At 43.7% G+C, this 17,130-nt stretch overlaps 1 protein-coding gene across 1 annotated transcript; it reads left to right on the forward strand.

The window, feature by feature from the left end:
- The first annotated feature begins 3,951 nt into the window (after nucleotides 1–3,951).
- On the forward strand, nucleotides 3,952–15,126 carry elovl6 (ELOVL fatty acid elongase 6). Its single transcript, XM_003970642.3, has 4 exons — nucleotides 3,952–4,214; nucleotides 12,543–12,674; nucleotides 12,829–12,980; nucleotides 13,153–15,126. Exons 1-4 carry the CDS (start codon nucleotides 4,132–4,134, stop codon nucleotides 13,593–13,595), a joined length of 810 nt encoding a protein of 269 aa, XP_003970691.1. The 5' UTR covers nucleotides 3,952–4,131; the 3' UTR covers nucleotides 13,596–15,126.
- Nucleotides 15,127–17,130: the final 2,004 nt, after the last annotated feature.

Raw genomic sequence — 17,130 nt, forward strand, 5'->3', positions numbered from 1 at the left:
TGCTGGAAGGAGACGCTATCATAATGAAAAGGAAGACACGAGCAAACCCATGACCTACTCACATACATATGAAATGGAAGACACACACGCACATATGACCTACTCACACACATGTGCAGGGGTGATATTAGGATGGTGGATTGCAGCAGAAGGTTTATATCTCTGCTGGAGAAGTTTTAGTGGCTCAGAAATCTGCAGTCAGTGGGAGAGCTGCTGTTTAACACCACGAGGTCTGCTCCAGCTTGCCTTGTCTCCTGTAATGCTAGCATCTGCAAAAATCATGTCAGCAGAGACCTTCACCTCAGTGATTCTTTAAAAAACCGTGCCCATGAAATCCCTTTTTGATTTGTGGCTAAATCTCCCCATGTCCACGTGTCGATATCTATTCATATCTCTATTGCGTAGGTCGACCGTGCCAAAACACAGATTATTTGAGGAAAATTATTGAGCTAAATGTAATTTGCTGTATAATTCAAGGTAAAGGCATCATCAAGCCACCTGGGAGACACGGGTCTTGGAAATTAAAAATTATTTTTTTATATCTGTGATATTTGTCCTTGTAATGCGTCTATGCAGTGAACAACTAGTGCAACACTTATTGGAATGCTACCTACATTCTAAAATACTGTTTATCAGTTTTTATTTGACTTATAGTTTGTGATAAATATGAAAATAACTGATAGGTGACCATAAACTGAGGACCGAGTTATGTGAGTCACACTATTAACCACCAGAGGGCGCTAGAGCTAATTAAATTATTAACCCAACTTTAGATTTAATTTAGTTGCTGATGGAATCATAAAATAGCATAGCTTGCAGGCTGATATTTTGTGACTTCTTGATTTGTTTTTCCATTAAAACATGAGGTTAAACATTTACCTACATTGTATGAAACATCCTGTGTGGATTCGCTCTGCCTCTAGATTGGCGTTGAAACGAAAATATAGATTCAGCCAGAAACTGGGAGACTTTTCAGCCGTTAAAAAACAAACAGAATGCTGCAGTTCTGTCATAGCTCTGTGACATAACCCCAGCACTGTATTCTCCTCAGTTTATGAGGTATCATGGCAGGTAATGAAGCGGAAAGGTCAGAAGGGATATGTTTTTATCCGATCTAAACCAATAGGTCAGGTTTCCACTTTCCACGCCACAGCTCTGACTGCAGCTGGTGCCCTTTTGGGTAAAACAATACATTCACCTTGGCCACTCACACATCATATCACCAATTCCTCATCTCACTGACAATGTCACGCTTGAGGCTGGAAGATATTACAGAATAGATTTACTGCAAGAGTTCACCCAGTGGCTACTGCATGATATAAACAGTGTGTAATGTAAGCCATACATTATGAATCCAATTTGTTTTGGAGACCTCTGATGTTTTTTGTGCAAAATGAAAATAGATATACTAGGTTCAAGGCCACAAACGAACCACTAGGTGGCAGCGTGGCGGTGCACATAAAGATGAAGATTGCGTTATTTTTAAGGATTATTTCTGTAGAATAACATATTGTGACGATCACCGTGAATAATGTCACAATTTAAAATATCACTGTACAAAATCTATTTTTCCTCACAATTATATATTTTTTCCCGAACAGAGACAGAAAAAGACTCTGTTTTGATGTCATTAAAAATCCTCATGCCGTTATTTAGTCTCCCCCAATCACGAGGGGAGAGGCAGATATACACCCCAGACGTGTTAGGAGTAACTCTGGAATAAACCCACCCAGGTGACCTGAAAATGACAGTTTCTGAAGTGAGCCCAGAACCTCCTCGCTGTGATGCGGCTGTGCTAATCCCCTGCACCACCTCTGACCAGATGAGTATAGTTAAGAACCACTCAAACGCGCACACACACACACACACACACACGACACACAACTTGGTGCAGCAGATGGGCTGAGAAAAGATGCTTTAAAAAACCAAAGACAGCTGTGGTTTTGCCTCAGGAACGGCAGTAACAAGGTGTACTGTGAAGTGCTGATTCTGGAGAGAGGCAGATATCTCGTAGAATGAAGTCTGGTCCTGGGAAAAGCTGCAGAATAATTACATGTGAATAATCACATATACCTCGGGTGATGTGGGTACAGTGGCCCCCAGCAGCACACGCTCCATTTGGGACATGAAGATGATTTGTTCAGACAACCAGGTGAGAGGTCACTGTTAGATCCATTATATTAAAGTTATCTCTTATTTGCTTTCACCTTGTTATATTCCTTATTCTTGTTATATTGTCTCTCATTACTTAATGTTTCTTATTATTTGCTAATGCTTAATGTTCATGATGCTTGATATGTCAACTCGAACTTCTCTGGTCAAGGGCGACAGAAATGCGGCGGCTGTTGGAGAAGTGGCCTTGACTGGAGACAGAGCTGCAGAGCGAACCCAGGAGATGTTCTCTTAATCTGTCTGATATAGAAGAATGTGCTGTTTGTGAGCTAAGCTCATCAAATCAGTGAAGGCCTCCGTATAATCTCACCATTATGATTTACAGTCTCTTGCTCTGTTTGAGACCTGCTATCTTGTGTTTTCCCCCTCCCTTAGACACATTTGACTTCTGTAACGAGGAACCTCCTAATTTCAATAAAAGAAGGCGGGAGGTGTGCGTCAGAACGTGTTGGAGATCTGTAACTGAGCACATCTCTCCGTTCTCCTTGCAAGTAAATTCCAAACTGTTGTCTTTGCCTCATTTGTTTTTCTCGTGTTTCAGGTTGTTTGAACCTAACAGTCACTCAAGGTCAAATGATTAGAACCAGCCAGCAATGCCCTGATACACTGTGATGGCTGGATAAGTAAATGAGAAAACAAGAGCGAAGAATGGGCGCAGGGACATACGGGCAGGCGTTGAGCCACATAATGTCAGACTGTTCTCTTTAAGTGACTGCAGAGTTGCTGTTCTGACCTCGTCTGAACACAAATCTTTCTTACTTTGTTGTTTTCTTTTCTTTATGGTTCAATTTAGTTGATGCAGAGTCGCTCTGAACTCACCTTCCAGCGACATTCTGTAAACTTTTGGAACATAAGCACAATTTTTGGGCATCTCAATAGTACCAGTTGCTAAACAGTTTAAAGTAGCCTTTGTCATAGTTTATGCTTCGAAACATGACATTATTACTCCTTTATATTTTCAGTTTGGTGGTGATTCAGCACCGAAGGAAGGCCACCTAATCCCTGGAAATGCAATCAGGCAGTGGGTTGAGAAATGGCTTCCCCGGCATATCTAAAATTTGATATTTAATACATTTAAACATGTATGAATCATTGCACAGGTGTCCAGCAGTGCTGCATTAGCTGCATGAGGCATCAGCTGTGTGATGCATGATATGCAATTAGTTGCATAATGTGGTAGTTTTGTAAGATCTGCCCTATTGGCCTATTTAGAAATCAACTAATAACGTGGTCTGGATCCTGATGACACAACTTTCAGCAAACACAGTGCTTCAGAGTTGCTGACTGTACAATTTTCAACAGTGATATGAGAGACTGCCATATTTATTTCTGGATGGTGAGGTGATTGCACCATATCACATACCTTATTATAAATTCAAACTCAGGAACCAGAAAGCAGGATAAAAACCTACATCAGATAATCATGTATGAGGACAAAAATTATTTTTTTAATGGGTTATTTAGAGTTATTTTTTTAAGGGTGTGTCTAAACGGCCCTTATTGGGAGAGGGGAGCTTGATGTCATGCTGAAGTCGCCCAGCAGGGGGGCGCCTGAGATGATTGTCTTCACCTTGTCCACATCCCATAATACCCTTAAGACAGGATATAGGAACGATTACATCACAAGCATTAAAATTACATATGAAGAGGTTAAATTCATATTTCCTTACTTCCTGTTTGATGACCAGGTGATAGAGTACAGTGGCCGTAACCCGCCCGGCGTTGGGACCCAGATTCCACCCGTCTGAGGAAGAGGGCGTAGGCTCAGCCGGCAGAGGATGAAGGTTCCGCCACTGGCGAGCAGTGCGCGCACAGCCGACCGGGTCTGACAGCGAGCCGAGCGATGCGAGTTCAAATCTGCGCGGAAACCGACTAAACACACAACCCCCCCCCCCGCAGCCGAGAATCGTCTTGTCCGAGCAGCGCGAACGGAACCCGGCCACCCCATCCTCAGCGAGCATGTCGGTGCTGGCCCTGCAGGAGTACGAATTCGAGAGACAGTTCAACGAGGACGAAGCCATCCGATGGATGCAGGAGAACTGGTAAGGTTCCGCCGCGGTGTGACGCGCGTCCGGCCCCTCGACGCCAGCCTCGCAGCGCACCATCGAGTGCACATGCAGCTGCCTTTCTCACAGGGATTAAACCCGCCATATCCCATTATTCCAGCACCCCCGGCATCATCTGCAAACTGCCGCCCGCGCTTCCTAAACGAGCTCTTTTCCGAAGGCCTGGTGCACCGTTCCACCCCACGCCCCCCCTTAAAGTTGCATTACGTCGGATTTGCCCTCGATTTCCTGTGATTTATTCCCCCGTCGGCGGTGTGTTGGCAGTTAAAGGTCATCAGTGTCCTTGGCCCTGCAGCGTGCAGAGCTTAAACCTGGCCGTGTCTGTCTAACCACACCGCTCTGTCACACTGTGGGGTTTCTCATCCATACAGGTGTGTTTTTTTTAAGTTGCTTCTGTAAAGCTGCATATTCTGAGAGTTCAGGGGAATTAAACGGTGCACGAACCCTAACATTAAAAAAAAAGGGGGGGGAGGGGACAAATGTAGATGTGCAGTGACAAAAAACCTAAAACCATGCAGGAAATCCCCACATCTATTTTGAGATTTGAGAATTAGAAACTAAATCTTCAACAGAGAAGCCTTTCCTGATGAACTTTCTCTCTCTGATGAACTCTAGTGGTGCTTCAGGAACCATTTTCAGGAGGGTGTGTGTCCAAGATGACCAGAGATATGATAGTGTTTACACAGGCCAAGACTTTCGACCGCAACAACTCACCAGACGGATATTTCAGACACAACTGGGGTTCATGTAAATACAGCTTTATGATTTTGTGCTGTGATGCATCTCATATGTAGGTCATGTTCTGGTCCAGTCCAGCCACTCCACTAATTCAAGTGACGGCGGCGGTGGTTGTTGGGCTCAGGCCAGCTCGTGCAAGGGATGGTTCCGAGCAAAATAAAATGAGTCATGCATAACGTTAGCATAGGCTTCATTAAGCATTCAGTGGTGTTTTAGCTCCAGAAAACAAACCAACAACATGCAGTTGGAGGAATTCGGCTTCCTGCTGCTATTGGGGCGAATGAAAATAATATTTTTGTACGGAAGTGAGCATTTAAACGTCATCAGAGCAATTAGAAATTCTGTGTGTGTGTGTGTGTGTGTTTGGGGGTGGTTTTGATGGAAAGGCAGAGAGAGCATGTGTGCACTGTGTAGGAGCTGTCCTCACCCTGGTACTGACAACTGACCAATGGTGTTCATCTTCTGATGTCTGCTGACAGAGCGGCGGCCAATCACAGCGTAGCTGATTCCAACGGCTCCTGTCTGCACCTCTCGTAGCGGAGGATGTCAGACAGGGCTAGCACACGTGGCTAATGGAGGCAGCACCAGGAAATGGGACGCGAAGGGCCGTTTGTTAATATTCTGGGAACTTCTGAATAGGAAGGGCAATATATAATAAAGGGGGAAAACGACAGCAAAAGCGCAAAGTGTCAGTAGCTCAGAGGAGAATAAAGAGTGTGGACTAAAGCCTCTGAGGAGTTTTAGACGTCAGCCAAATTTGAACCGACTCACTTAATCTCCAACTAAGAGTTTGTCTTTGTGTGAAAACTTTTGCATGAGAACAAAGCAAACAGACATCTGGCGTGGAAGGTCTGCAGATCCACACATTCTCTCTGCAGCTCTGTGGACTTATTGCAGCAATGGGCACTAACCTGTGGACATTTTAGCTGAACACATACCTGAACACACTGTACAGTTTAGCTGTGTGTGGCCTGTGAACTTTGCCATTCCCTTAATTTCAGCCCTTCCTGACCCCTGATTCACTGAACCAGACAGATAAAGTGGATTTTATTCCCCTTTGCAATGCCAGCGATCTATTCTGTTAATCTGCCAACATACACACAGTGGGGCAACAGTACAAAGACACATTTACAGGATTATCATTTTCGGCATGATTTCCTTTTTATATATCAGTGCCACTACGAGAGGATTTACGTCCTCTAAAGTTCCCCCACCATCACCTGTAGTCGGCTGCCTCTGACAGAGCTTCATAAATTCGGACTGTAACATTGCTGACTGGGGTGAGGCCCGGTCTTATCGCCGCCCTGCGGAATCTCAGAGCAGTTCTGACCCCAAGACATTTGGGAAAAATGCCCGTCTGTCTCTGACCCCACCAGATGACCAGCAACCAGCATGACTGTCACAAGGAAGTCCTAGCATTTCTTTTTTCAGCAGTTTTTATTACAGTCCTTTTGAATCAGGAGTGCTCCAGTTCACTACATGTGATGAGCGTATATATTTTATTGGCAGCTGCAGTTATGGCTTTACAATGAAATCATTTGTACAGGTGATTTCCCTTTTCATAAACACATATTTACTTGCTTTGACTGGACTTTTCTGGAGGTTAGCGAGATAAAGGAGAGTAAAATGTCGCTTCCATCTTTTCATTATATCTTGTATTCTATAAGAATTTAACTAAAAAAGCAAACTGGCGGGGAGAGAAGAAGCTGAAGTTGTTGTACGATGGAGAAGATGACCTTGACTCTAAAATGTTATGATTGTAGGTCATCAGATACAGTCTTGGGTCCATCCACTCTAATCCAGATGTGCACTCTCTGAAGACACAGATGTTGGTGGTTTTCCTCTGAGTAGCTTATTGACTGTGCCAGGTAAAGCCAGCGGTGCGTTGAACAGCCTCAGTGTGACTGCAGAAATAATGTAAAGTGGCATCTTTTTCTCACTTATGCACGATCCTGCTGTGGCTTTGCAGACGTACGTGGTCGTGCATGTCTGCATGGGCTGCATGACCTTAGCCTTAAGGCACAAGTACAGTTTTAGGTCCTTTTAACTTTGTAAAGGAGACGATTTAGCTGGCTCATTAGACCACATTAAGGTACCTCTCAAGAACTTAATGTCGGCCTCCTCTCAATGTTTCTTTATTTAGAGACGATGGAGATCCATTTGCGATGCAGTGAAGAAGCGTGAGGCAGACAGGTAACAACAGTTTAGCTGTCCGCCCCCCCGGTGACCTCTGACACCTGGTCCCTGAGCTCCCAGAATCAAAGCACAGGTGAAACCAGGTACTTTTCTAAACTGGGCTCCTGACGGGCTCCGGCCAGCAGATCCTTCAGCGAACAGAGATTAAGAACAGGACAGAAATAGCTCACTGGGCTGCTTAGTGTTACAATTTTAGTATAACTACAGAAAAGGTTTCCCCGTTTGACTGCTGGCGCCGGACAGCATCGCATCAGTTTATCCTCAGACGAGGCGCCGGCGACTCTTACATAAAGCCTGAGTCATGTTTAGTCTTTGAGGACGGCTCTTCAGTCACAACAGGACTCTGCTGGACAGGAAGCCAGACGAACCAGTAAAATTAATGAGAAAACGAATGCCCGGGGCCTCTCTGTCGGAGGCAAAACCACACCGCGGCGATAGGAAACCCAATTTCCACTGAGAATCAAATACACAGAGGAAGAGCTTCACAGGGACGGCACTGGGCTGTCAGAGTCAACATTTACAATATGCTTTTTATAGAAAACACACTATAGTCAATGTAGACATTAGCTAAGATTCCAGGTCCTTCAGTTTACAGCTCAGATGATCTATTTTTCCTTTCCTCAGTATTGAGGATGTATTTGCTCTTTTTGCCATTTCTCTCGTCATGTAATGACGCACGTGTGTGTGTGTCTTTGGCGGTAATTGCGTTGTCGATTGGTGTGTGCATGTAATGTCGAATAAGGTCCAAAGCAGGATCAATGAAAACATCATTATCGTAAGTGAAGGGTCAGTCAGGGCGCTCGCTGAATAATATTTCTCCTTATTAAAGCTTCTGGTTTCAGGTGAAATTCGTGGCGGTACCCTGGGTCTGAATTTGCTGAATCACACCATCATCATTAGCATGCTGCTAGCTTCAAATCTTATTTTTTTAAGAGCCTTTTGGGTGGCAATAGACACCAGTAATGGATCGCTGGTGGCTCTGCCGCTATGGTCTGATAATAAATGGTGCCGCTGAGACTGTTAATGATGCAGCGAGAATGAACAATGAGGCGTCTGCGTATTCTGCCTGTTCATGTTCAGTTACATTTTTATTTGCCTGATCTCTTAATGTCCGTACAGCGTTCTGGAAAGACTATTTGCTCTGTTGTGAAAGATCACGTTGCAACCCTACATGCTCCGCACGTGTAAATCTCTGTAACCTTTGATGGTAATTGGCTGGAGCTATTGTTGCGTTCCTGGTCAGGCTGGGAGATGCATCCCTCTAACTTTCACTGGTCCATACACAGAAAGAAAGAAAGACTTCTATAGATTTGTCCTTCTCTTCCCCAACGGAGAAACCGGAGATTTCTTACCACAGCCCTTTTATCACCTTCACTGACCCAAAACGGCCTTTAAAGCTTTAATCGTCTAGTTTTAGGTCACCCACTGAGATTAAAAAAGGAAATGCAATTCCCTTTATGAATTGTTTGATTTGTCCTCTAAATCCTCTGGCTAGTCTTTGGAGTCACATCGGTAGAAATCCAGCTGGAAGTGATGGGGTGAGGGGGTGTGAGTCAGATCTGACCTCAGGTCAGCTCACCTCAGTTAATAATGAAGATGGTGCCACTGTACGTGTCTCTGCTAATTCTGCTGCGGTATGCCCCCTTAGCGCATAGTGTGATTATCACTTTCTAAATCTCCAAACTGTCCTTGTCTTCCTGTTTGGGGGTAGCGTTATGACCTCTCCCCTCACTGCAGGGTGACGCTGAGCCTTCTTGGCCGCTGCCGCACATGGCACGATGGCTCCGTTGGCTGCTGTCTCTCACAACTGCTCAGACGGGAGATGAGGATGTGGGCTGGCTTCCCGGGCTCTGGGGTCTGCCTGGGGTGTGGCTCTGCTCCAATTTCACTTTCGGTTTCCATCAGGCTGCCAGGAAAGGCTTGGATGCAAACAAAAGATAAAATCTCTAAATTCCAACCAAGTATGTCTCAAGTGGTTTTCGGCAGTTCCACCAGTGCACAAAACATTCAGCACAACTGGCTCTGTGTGTGTGTTATTTATCTCAAATTGCTTTTCTTGAATATGTTTTAGTGCTCTTACTTTTTCCCAACTAATGGAGGCCGTAATGCAGCCTTATTGTTGCAATCAACATAATTATTGCTTTTCCCATTTCATCCCCTTTAAGAGAGAGTTCCAGAATGCTGAAATCCCAAAATGCACACCATGAGGCTGGCCCGTGGCTCTGTGGGTGGATTACATCTGGATGCTTCCAGAATGACAGATTATGGTTGGGTCTTAGTCTTATTTATTGGCTTACTGTCCATAACAGGTTAGCCTTAATAATCCAGCATACTCTGTCCAGCCGGGCTTTACATAGACACAGGACCTTATTGTGTGTGCCGGTGTGCAGACTCACCCTAAGACTGCAGACTGATGGGAGGAAAGACCAGCTAATGCGGACCTGAGTTCCTCAGCAGGATGTCATCCAGCTTTACACAACACGGCAAATGGGGGAGGGATCCTGCTGTCACGTACTGGCGTACAACATGGGCTAGAATGGGCGCTAGCCTGTATAGTGCTAGTTCAGTCGTGTTGACTGCGCATCGACGTGCAAGGGAAGAGCACAAACTGGGACAGGGAGATGTTCCAGAGGTGCCTTACTTAGCTGAACACCTGTGTCCTGCTACCATTTACCACTACTTTGTATTCAGCAATCCTTGAAGCGGCACACATCTTTCGGATACATGCTGGAATCCCCAGTGGGAGGAGAACAGCTGGTTTCCAGCAGCTTGTTCTATAGTAAGGAAGAGGTTGGTGCTGACTCTGGAGCTGCTCCATACTGATCCATGATGAGATCTGACATTGTAGTTTCTCATTTGTGCTGCCTTGACCCACTTAGGCAAGAGTCACCCCTCCTCCACACCCGTCTATTAGTGTCTCATGCAGACATACTGCCGGGGTTTATGCTAATCTGTGTGACATTTGGATTTACTTTTCCCAAAGTCTATTTGTTTCTATGTGGATATCTGGTATTTATCATTAATACATCAACATCTTTATTGTTAGTTTTAATCAACCAGAGATATTTTACAAGATATATTTATCACAAGTTCTGAAGTTGAAATCTCAAACAAAATTATTGTCAATAATATATTATTGCTATACAAGTGTGGTCCCCATAGATAGAACTATTTGCCTTTGCCTTATTAATAATGCAGGTTTATTAGGCTATTAGACAAATCTAATCGTTAGGCTTCAGAGTTAAGCTAAGGCGACACCACTGAGTGGAGAGATGATGAGAATTCATCCTGACATCTTCCAGATTTCCTTTGAATGAAGTTATGGCTTGACCATGCCCTTGGGTTGCTTTTTCTTCCTTGCCAGCAGGATAATTCATCTTCTAATAGGCTGCAATGGGCCATCTTACTTGGGCAGAATGGACTCGCACATACTAAAACTGCCCTCTAAATGTCATTGTCCTTGGCTCGGCCGATAACACTGACATATTTGAATAACTCTTATCTTTTAACTACGTTAAATGTTTAAATGACGTGATGTTAAATGACAGAAATGGAGATTAGGTAATAAACCTGTTCACGTTTGCTTAGTGTCTTCACACAAGTACCGGTAATTATATTGTAGGATAATCCCAAGTGCTGAGAAGTAGTCCATTTATGTTGTGGTGTTTTATTTTTAGGCTCTCAACATTTGACGTTTACTTTTTTGCTGAGCTTCTATCCAGCAATACAATCATACGAGAGTAAATGAAATGAAATGTATTGGCCTCATGTCTAAGGGGCTTTTGAAGATGCGTGTTGAATTATAGGACTTGGTATACATCCTGGACCGTTCAATGACGCCCTGACCTTTGACCTTCAAGCTCGGACAGCAACACAGTGAAGGGGAGTGCAGAGATTGTTGTGCCTCTCTGTTCCTCCCAGGCTCTGCAGCATGTTGGCCTCTGTGGATTGTGGGTTGCTTTGTTCTCCCCTCCTACTTGTATGGTCGAGAAACGGTGATGTCATTCTGCAGTCTAACCCTGTTGTCATTCTGTGAAAGGACCTCCTTTTGACTTTGCTCTCACGGTTATGTCCTTCATCCTATAGAGGTATCCTTCATCATTTTGTCAGTCTTTTTGCAAGAAGCAAAACACCACTGGATTTATTGCCGGTGTATAATTCCATCAATTACGTTAAGCTACCAATTTAACCCGATGAAGTTCACTATAAAGTTGTTATTCAATGATATTAAAATGTACTACGACCATTCCGAGTCATTTTGACCTTCACAATGTCTTGAGGATAGATTGTGCAGCGCTTCATGGCCAGTAACCGGCCCAATTAAACCTTATCAAAACCAACTTTGATTTCTATTCTAGCTTTTTCTCCCTGTAAATGATCAGCACATTATAACAAACAATGTCACTAAAGGGCAACATGACTTATGCAACATCAGTCCAAGGGCTACTGGTCCCAGAAAGCCTCATCCTTGTGCACCTGCACTCTCCTCTGAGGACTAGTCTGATTTTATTCCTCTGGGCCAGTTAATAGCTAAGTCCCCTAGCAAGTCTGTCCGTCCATCCGTCCGTCCATCCATCCATCCATCCATCCATCCATGCATGCATGTATTTGTCAGCCTTCCTGGATCTAATGTCCTCATTATTTTTGTTAATGCTGTTAACGACTCTGGGCTCCGTCCAATAGCCCAGACATTACATTTTGGCACGTAAAGCTCCAGTTTTAGGCAGAATGCCACAAAATCTGGCTGGTTCCAGTCTATCAGTATACTGCTTGTGCTTTGGAATTGTGTTGAGGACTGGGAACATTCAGGCTGGGCCAGATGGAATTGCTTCAGGTGTTTCTCATTCGTTAGGCATCGTTTATGAAATCAGATTAGATAATGAAGTTAAGAAAAATAAACAGTTTAGTGTGTGGGATTTTTGCACAAGCATCGGGTCTAATATTTTAACTACATGGACCAGACTTGAGCCTCCACCGAAGGGGGGGTGGGGGTGGAGGGAGTGACCACACACTGCAGCCTTCCACCAGACGCACTTGGGACTGTTCAGTGGCTGCCATTTTGCTGAGTGTTTGTATTAGCAGTGACAGCATCGTGGTGTGGGTGAGGTCTGTCCCAGAAGCAGATTGCTGCTCCGCTCCACAGATGAACATGACAGGTGCATTTGTGATGGAGGCCTCCTCAATCTGCAGGCAAACTGGCCAGGAAATCCAGTCTCCTGACGATATAACATGCATAGAATACACATAGAATAAAAAACTGGCTTTCAAAGGCATTTAAAGAGTCGGCGTGTAGCTTCATTGATCAGAAAATACCATATTCATTGATATTCAGACTGTTGTCAGAATGTCTTTGATTTATTGTGTCTCCAGGAAGAAGTCCTTCCTCTTCGCTGCGCTCTACGTGGCCTTTATCCTCGGAGGGCGCCATGTCATGAAGCAAAGGGAGAAGTTTGAGCTAAGGAAGCCGCTGGTGCTCTGGTCCCTCACGCTCGCTGTATTCAGGTGAGAGAGCAGAACTTTCCCATAAACCTTCCAGCAATTCTCCGTGGTCCAAAAGGCAAAATTAAGCGGAGGAAAACCTAGATAAACTGCTATTCTCGGGGTGCTTGAAATCCTTGAAACAAAAAAAGCACCTTATGTCGCTGTGTCCTTCCAGTATCTTTGGTGCCATCCGTACTGGGAGCTACATGACTTACATCCTGATGACTAAAGGGCTGAAACAGTCTGTATGTGACCAGAGTTTTTACAACGGGCCTGTCAGCAAGTTCTGGGCATATGCCTTCGTACTTAGTAAAGCACCAGAACTGGGTAAGTCAAGACTTTTAGTAATTTTATTCCAAACCATAATATGCCAGATGTCGAACTGGTTGTCATGTGCTTAGCGTAGCTGCTGTCGTCACCTAGTTTATTTCATGTTTTCTTCTCCCTCCCTTCTTCCCCCACCTTTATAATCTCTTGATCGATCCTGTCATGCTCACAGGTGACACTCTCTTCATCGTCCTGAGGAAGCAGAAGCTCATCTTCCTCCACTGGTACCACCACATCACCGTGCTGCTCTACTCCTGGTACTCCTACAAAGACATGGTGGCTGGCGGCGGCTGGTTCATGACCATGAACTACTTGGTGCACGCCGTCATGTACTCTTACTACGCCTTGCGAGCAGCGGGCTTCAAGCTGTCGCGCAAGTTTGCGATGTTCATCACCCTGACGCAGATCACCCAGATGATTATGGGCTGCGTGGTCAACTACCTGGTGTACTCCTGGATGCAGCAGGGTCAGGAGTGTCCATCGCACATGCAGAACATTGTGTGGTCCTCCCTCATGTACCTCAGCTACTTTGTGCTCTTTGTCCAGTTCTTCATTGAGGCCTACTTAAGCAAGTCCAAGTTGTCGGCTGCAACAGTCGACAAGAAGATCAAGTAAACAGGTGTGGCGAGAGTATGGGAGAAAGGGAGGCGATGAAGAAAAAGGGAGTCGAAAGGCAGGGACCAATGACTTGACTAAATCTGTTCGGGGAGGGTGAGAGCGACAGAAATGGTGGAAAGACACAAGTTTCGCTGGTGGTGTGATGATTAAGAGTTGAGGGTGCGATAGTGGAAAGGTCAGAAGATGATTGGTGTTTGCATTTGAGCATTAATGTGCAGATTTCAAATGCCTCGCATGAGGTCATGTTTCTGGTAAAGAATGCGAAAGAAGCATCACCGCCATGAGAGGCCGGCACAAGGTGAAGCGCGTGCAAATTAAAACAACAACCTAGTTTTGAATTGAAAACAATTTTAAAAAAACAAATTTAAAAAAGGACATAATCGCCAGATTAAAACCTTTACTCTGCCACAAGCATATGTTTACTTGATAGAGAAAAAAATGTACATATGAAGATGGACCTCTGCTGATTAATTTAAGCCATCTGAGTATGTTATCTCTCCTGTCTGTTGTCAGTGTGACGTTTGTTTTAACCTGTTAGAAGAACAAGTTTGAAAACACTGGTTGAGCGTGTGAAGCCGCCGCCTAGTGGTTGGCGGGGTGAACTGCAACGTGTTTGTGCGTTAACATATGTTTCTCAGGTTTTATGTTATCTCTGAATACTAATATGCATATCAAGAGGAAGCAAAAATGGTTACATCGACACGCACCCACGCTGTGGATAAAATTCACCCAGATGGCATTTTTCAGTCAGTTTTTAAAAAGAAAACTAAAAAAAAATCCAGTACAGCTGCTTGAACTGATGATTATGAAGAACACACAGCTGATGGCCATGACGGGAGTAATGCTGCGGCAGCCTGCTTCATCACTTGTGTTGACCTTAAAGACGTTTCAAACCAGTTTGGATAAATGAACAAGGTTAGATTCCCCGATGCTTCTCTTTTCAGCGCCCCCCACCGTTAATGAAAACTTGTTCGCTGGACACTGATGAGTTGTTGGACGGCATACATATTTATGTTTAGCAAAAGAGGAAAAAAAAAAGAAGAAATGAAACATGCAAATTGTTGAAAATCTGCTATGTTGAATTTCAAAAACTAGTGCGTATCCTTAATGGTGTCTGTTGTGCTATTGTGCATTTGCACTGTTCATGTCAAAACCAGTTGTTGCTGAAAAACTTAATGAGTGCAAAAACAAGACTTGCCTGCTGTTTTTCTTTTTCTTTTTTTTCTATAGGCATTGTGCATATTTCTGCTTGGTGCTTCACAGCCATTTCAGGGACTGCAAAGCAGTTAAAAGGTGAACGCGGTAGTTTGTGGAAGGACTACCAAAGGATGAGCACTGAACAGACCCACAGGCTTAAACCAGTAAACCATATTGCTCACATGTCAATTGTGGTTATGAGTTATACATCAGTATTTGGAAATATTTGCCGGCTATGAGCTCTTCACCTTTTCAAGGCTTCCTTTTCAAGTTGTCATTTTTGGAAATAAATAAATAAATGCACAAAATGTGCTGTGAGAAGATCTCTAAATAATATGTGACTTCATTTTACACTGGCTAAAGCAATAAACTATCCTATAGCTTTACATTTAAACCTCTTCCTATACTGTAGGTTAACTTGGGCATTAAATTCAATAATTGACTATCTGATTACTTTTAAACGGACATTGGCAGATTATTATTGAGTTGAGGTGATGGGAAAATACACTACACACAAATAGTGACTGAAACTGAAATTTTAATTAAAAATATGAGCTGTACCCTTTTGATGTGTTATCAGTGAATCAAAGGAGAGGTATAGATATTTGTAATACGACTATAGAATGAACACAACCATTCATCTGACTTGGACAGCAATAATTTCATTAATTTATTGTATTACGTTGTGGATTTTTTTTCCATAAGAAAGCCTATTGATCAGGTAAAATGAACAACAATTAACCTTTTTTAAAGAACATGTTCATTTGGTGTTTTATAAATCCCCAATCCAGTAGTATTAATTCACAACGTATCAAGAAATCCTACTTTTTAAAGAAATATTTTCTTAACTGTGGGGAATCCCGTCCATAATCCAGCAGGGTTTTCCGTCCTACCACGTGGTAGGATGGAAAACCTGGCACCTGTAGGACTGGACTGGCCTCAGCGACACAAACCCCACATTCTACCCAGAGGTGCAGACTGTTTAAATATAGTAGTTTCCATTGAGAAGTCTTCATTTTGCATCAAATTATGGACGAATGAATGAATGAATGAATGAATAGTCCGACCACCGTCCGTCTCTCATTAGCGTCAATTAGTTTTGTCTTCAATTCGTGTGGATTTCCATTTGAGAGGAGAGTGCAACGCGGACATTTGTTGGCAACACGGATTTTGAAACATCTTCAGACCGATATCTCCAAATCTGGTAAGTTTTATTCAACACATTTGGACAAACAGTAAAATTGATTCCACCTCGAAGCAATTAGCTGCTGATTCTGCAGAACCCCAAACAAAGAGGAGCAGTTTAAAATAACTTCAAGACCAATAAACGACTCCAACAAACGCAAAAGACAATTTAGACAATGAATTTTATAAACCAACATTACGGCTAAACCTTTATCGTCAAAACTGTCGTTTAATCGTCTTGTTTTACCACAAAAGTAATTTAACAAGTTATCTGAGATTATAACAGACGCGTGTACTTGAATATGATCAGTAGAAGGTAGAAGTTATGTATTTTTATATAGAGTTCCGATATTTAACCCAAGTGTTGATAAATCTGCGCCATCGGACGTGTCAGTTTAGTTTCTATTCTGTAATTTATAGGTGCATGTGAGTAAACTGAAACGTCTATTAGGATGACTTTGACTTTTAACTAAAGCGCGGAAGCTTTTTTGAAATCCTGTTTTTTTTCCTTGTACACTGTCGCCATCTGCTGGAAGAAAGGAAAATGACATCGGTAACAACCGAGTGAAAAATGATTGAGGCATACGTTGGGTAGACGCCTGCTTTCAACTGGGAGCTCAGTTTTCTTTGTGAAAGCAATTGTCTACCTGCACCACAGGGATCCACAGAGGGTGCCTATAGCCTGGCCCTCAAACTGCTCAATAGAGGATGCGCGTATCCACCCAGCGTACGTTACTCGCCCACCTGGAACAGAGAAACACCTATGCCAGAATCCTGTATTTGTCTTCAACTTGTGTTTAATAAGATTATGCTGCGAAGACTGATGGAAACGTTTTCTCCTGGGCCTAAACCCCACCATCTGTCACTGGATACTAGACTTCCTGACACTGAGGCCACAGTCAGTCCACGTTAGGGGAAATATTTCACACCCCATCTCAATGAGCGCAGCGTCGCCTCGTTCACAGGAACGAATGGTGAAAGCAGGAACAGGGAGGAGGTCAATCTGTTTGAGAGCTGGCGCAGAGACAACCTGGTGCACACCATCCGCCTACATCAACCATCATGCAGCGGAATGCGTCAAACATCAAGTTCTTTCACCATCTTTTCTGGTCAAAGAACACCCAGCAGAGAATGCACTTCCTGAGGAAAC

Source organism: Takifugu rubripes, chromosome 14 (assembly GCF_901000725.2).
Source record: "Takifugu rubripes chromosome 14, fTakRub1.2, whole genome shotgun sequence".
NCBI classification, from domain to species: domain Eukaryota; kingdom Metazoa; phylum Chordata; class Actinopteri; order Tetraodontiformes; family Tetraodontidae; genus Takifugu; species Takifugu rubripes.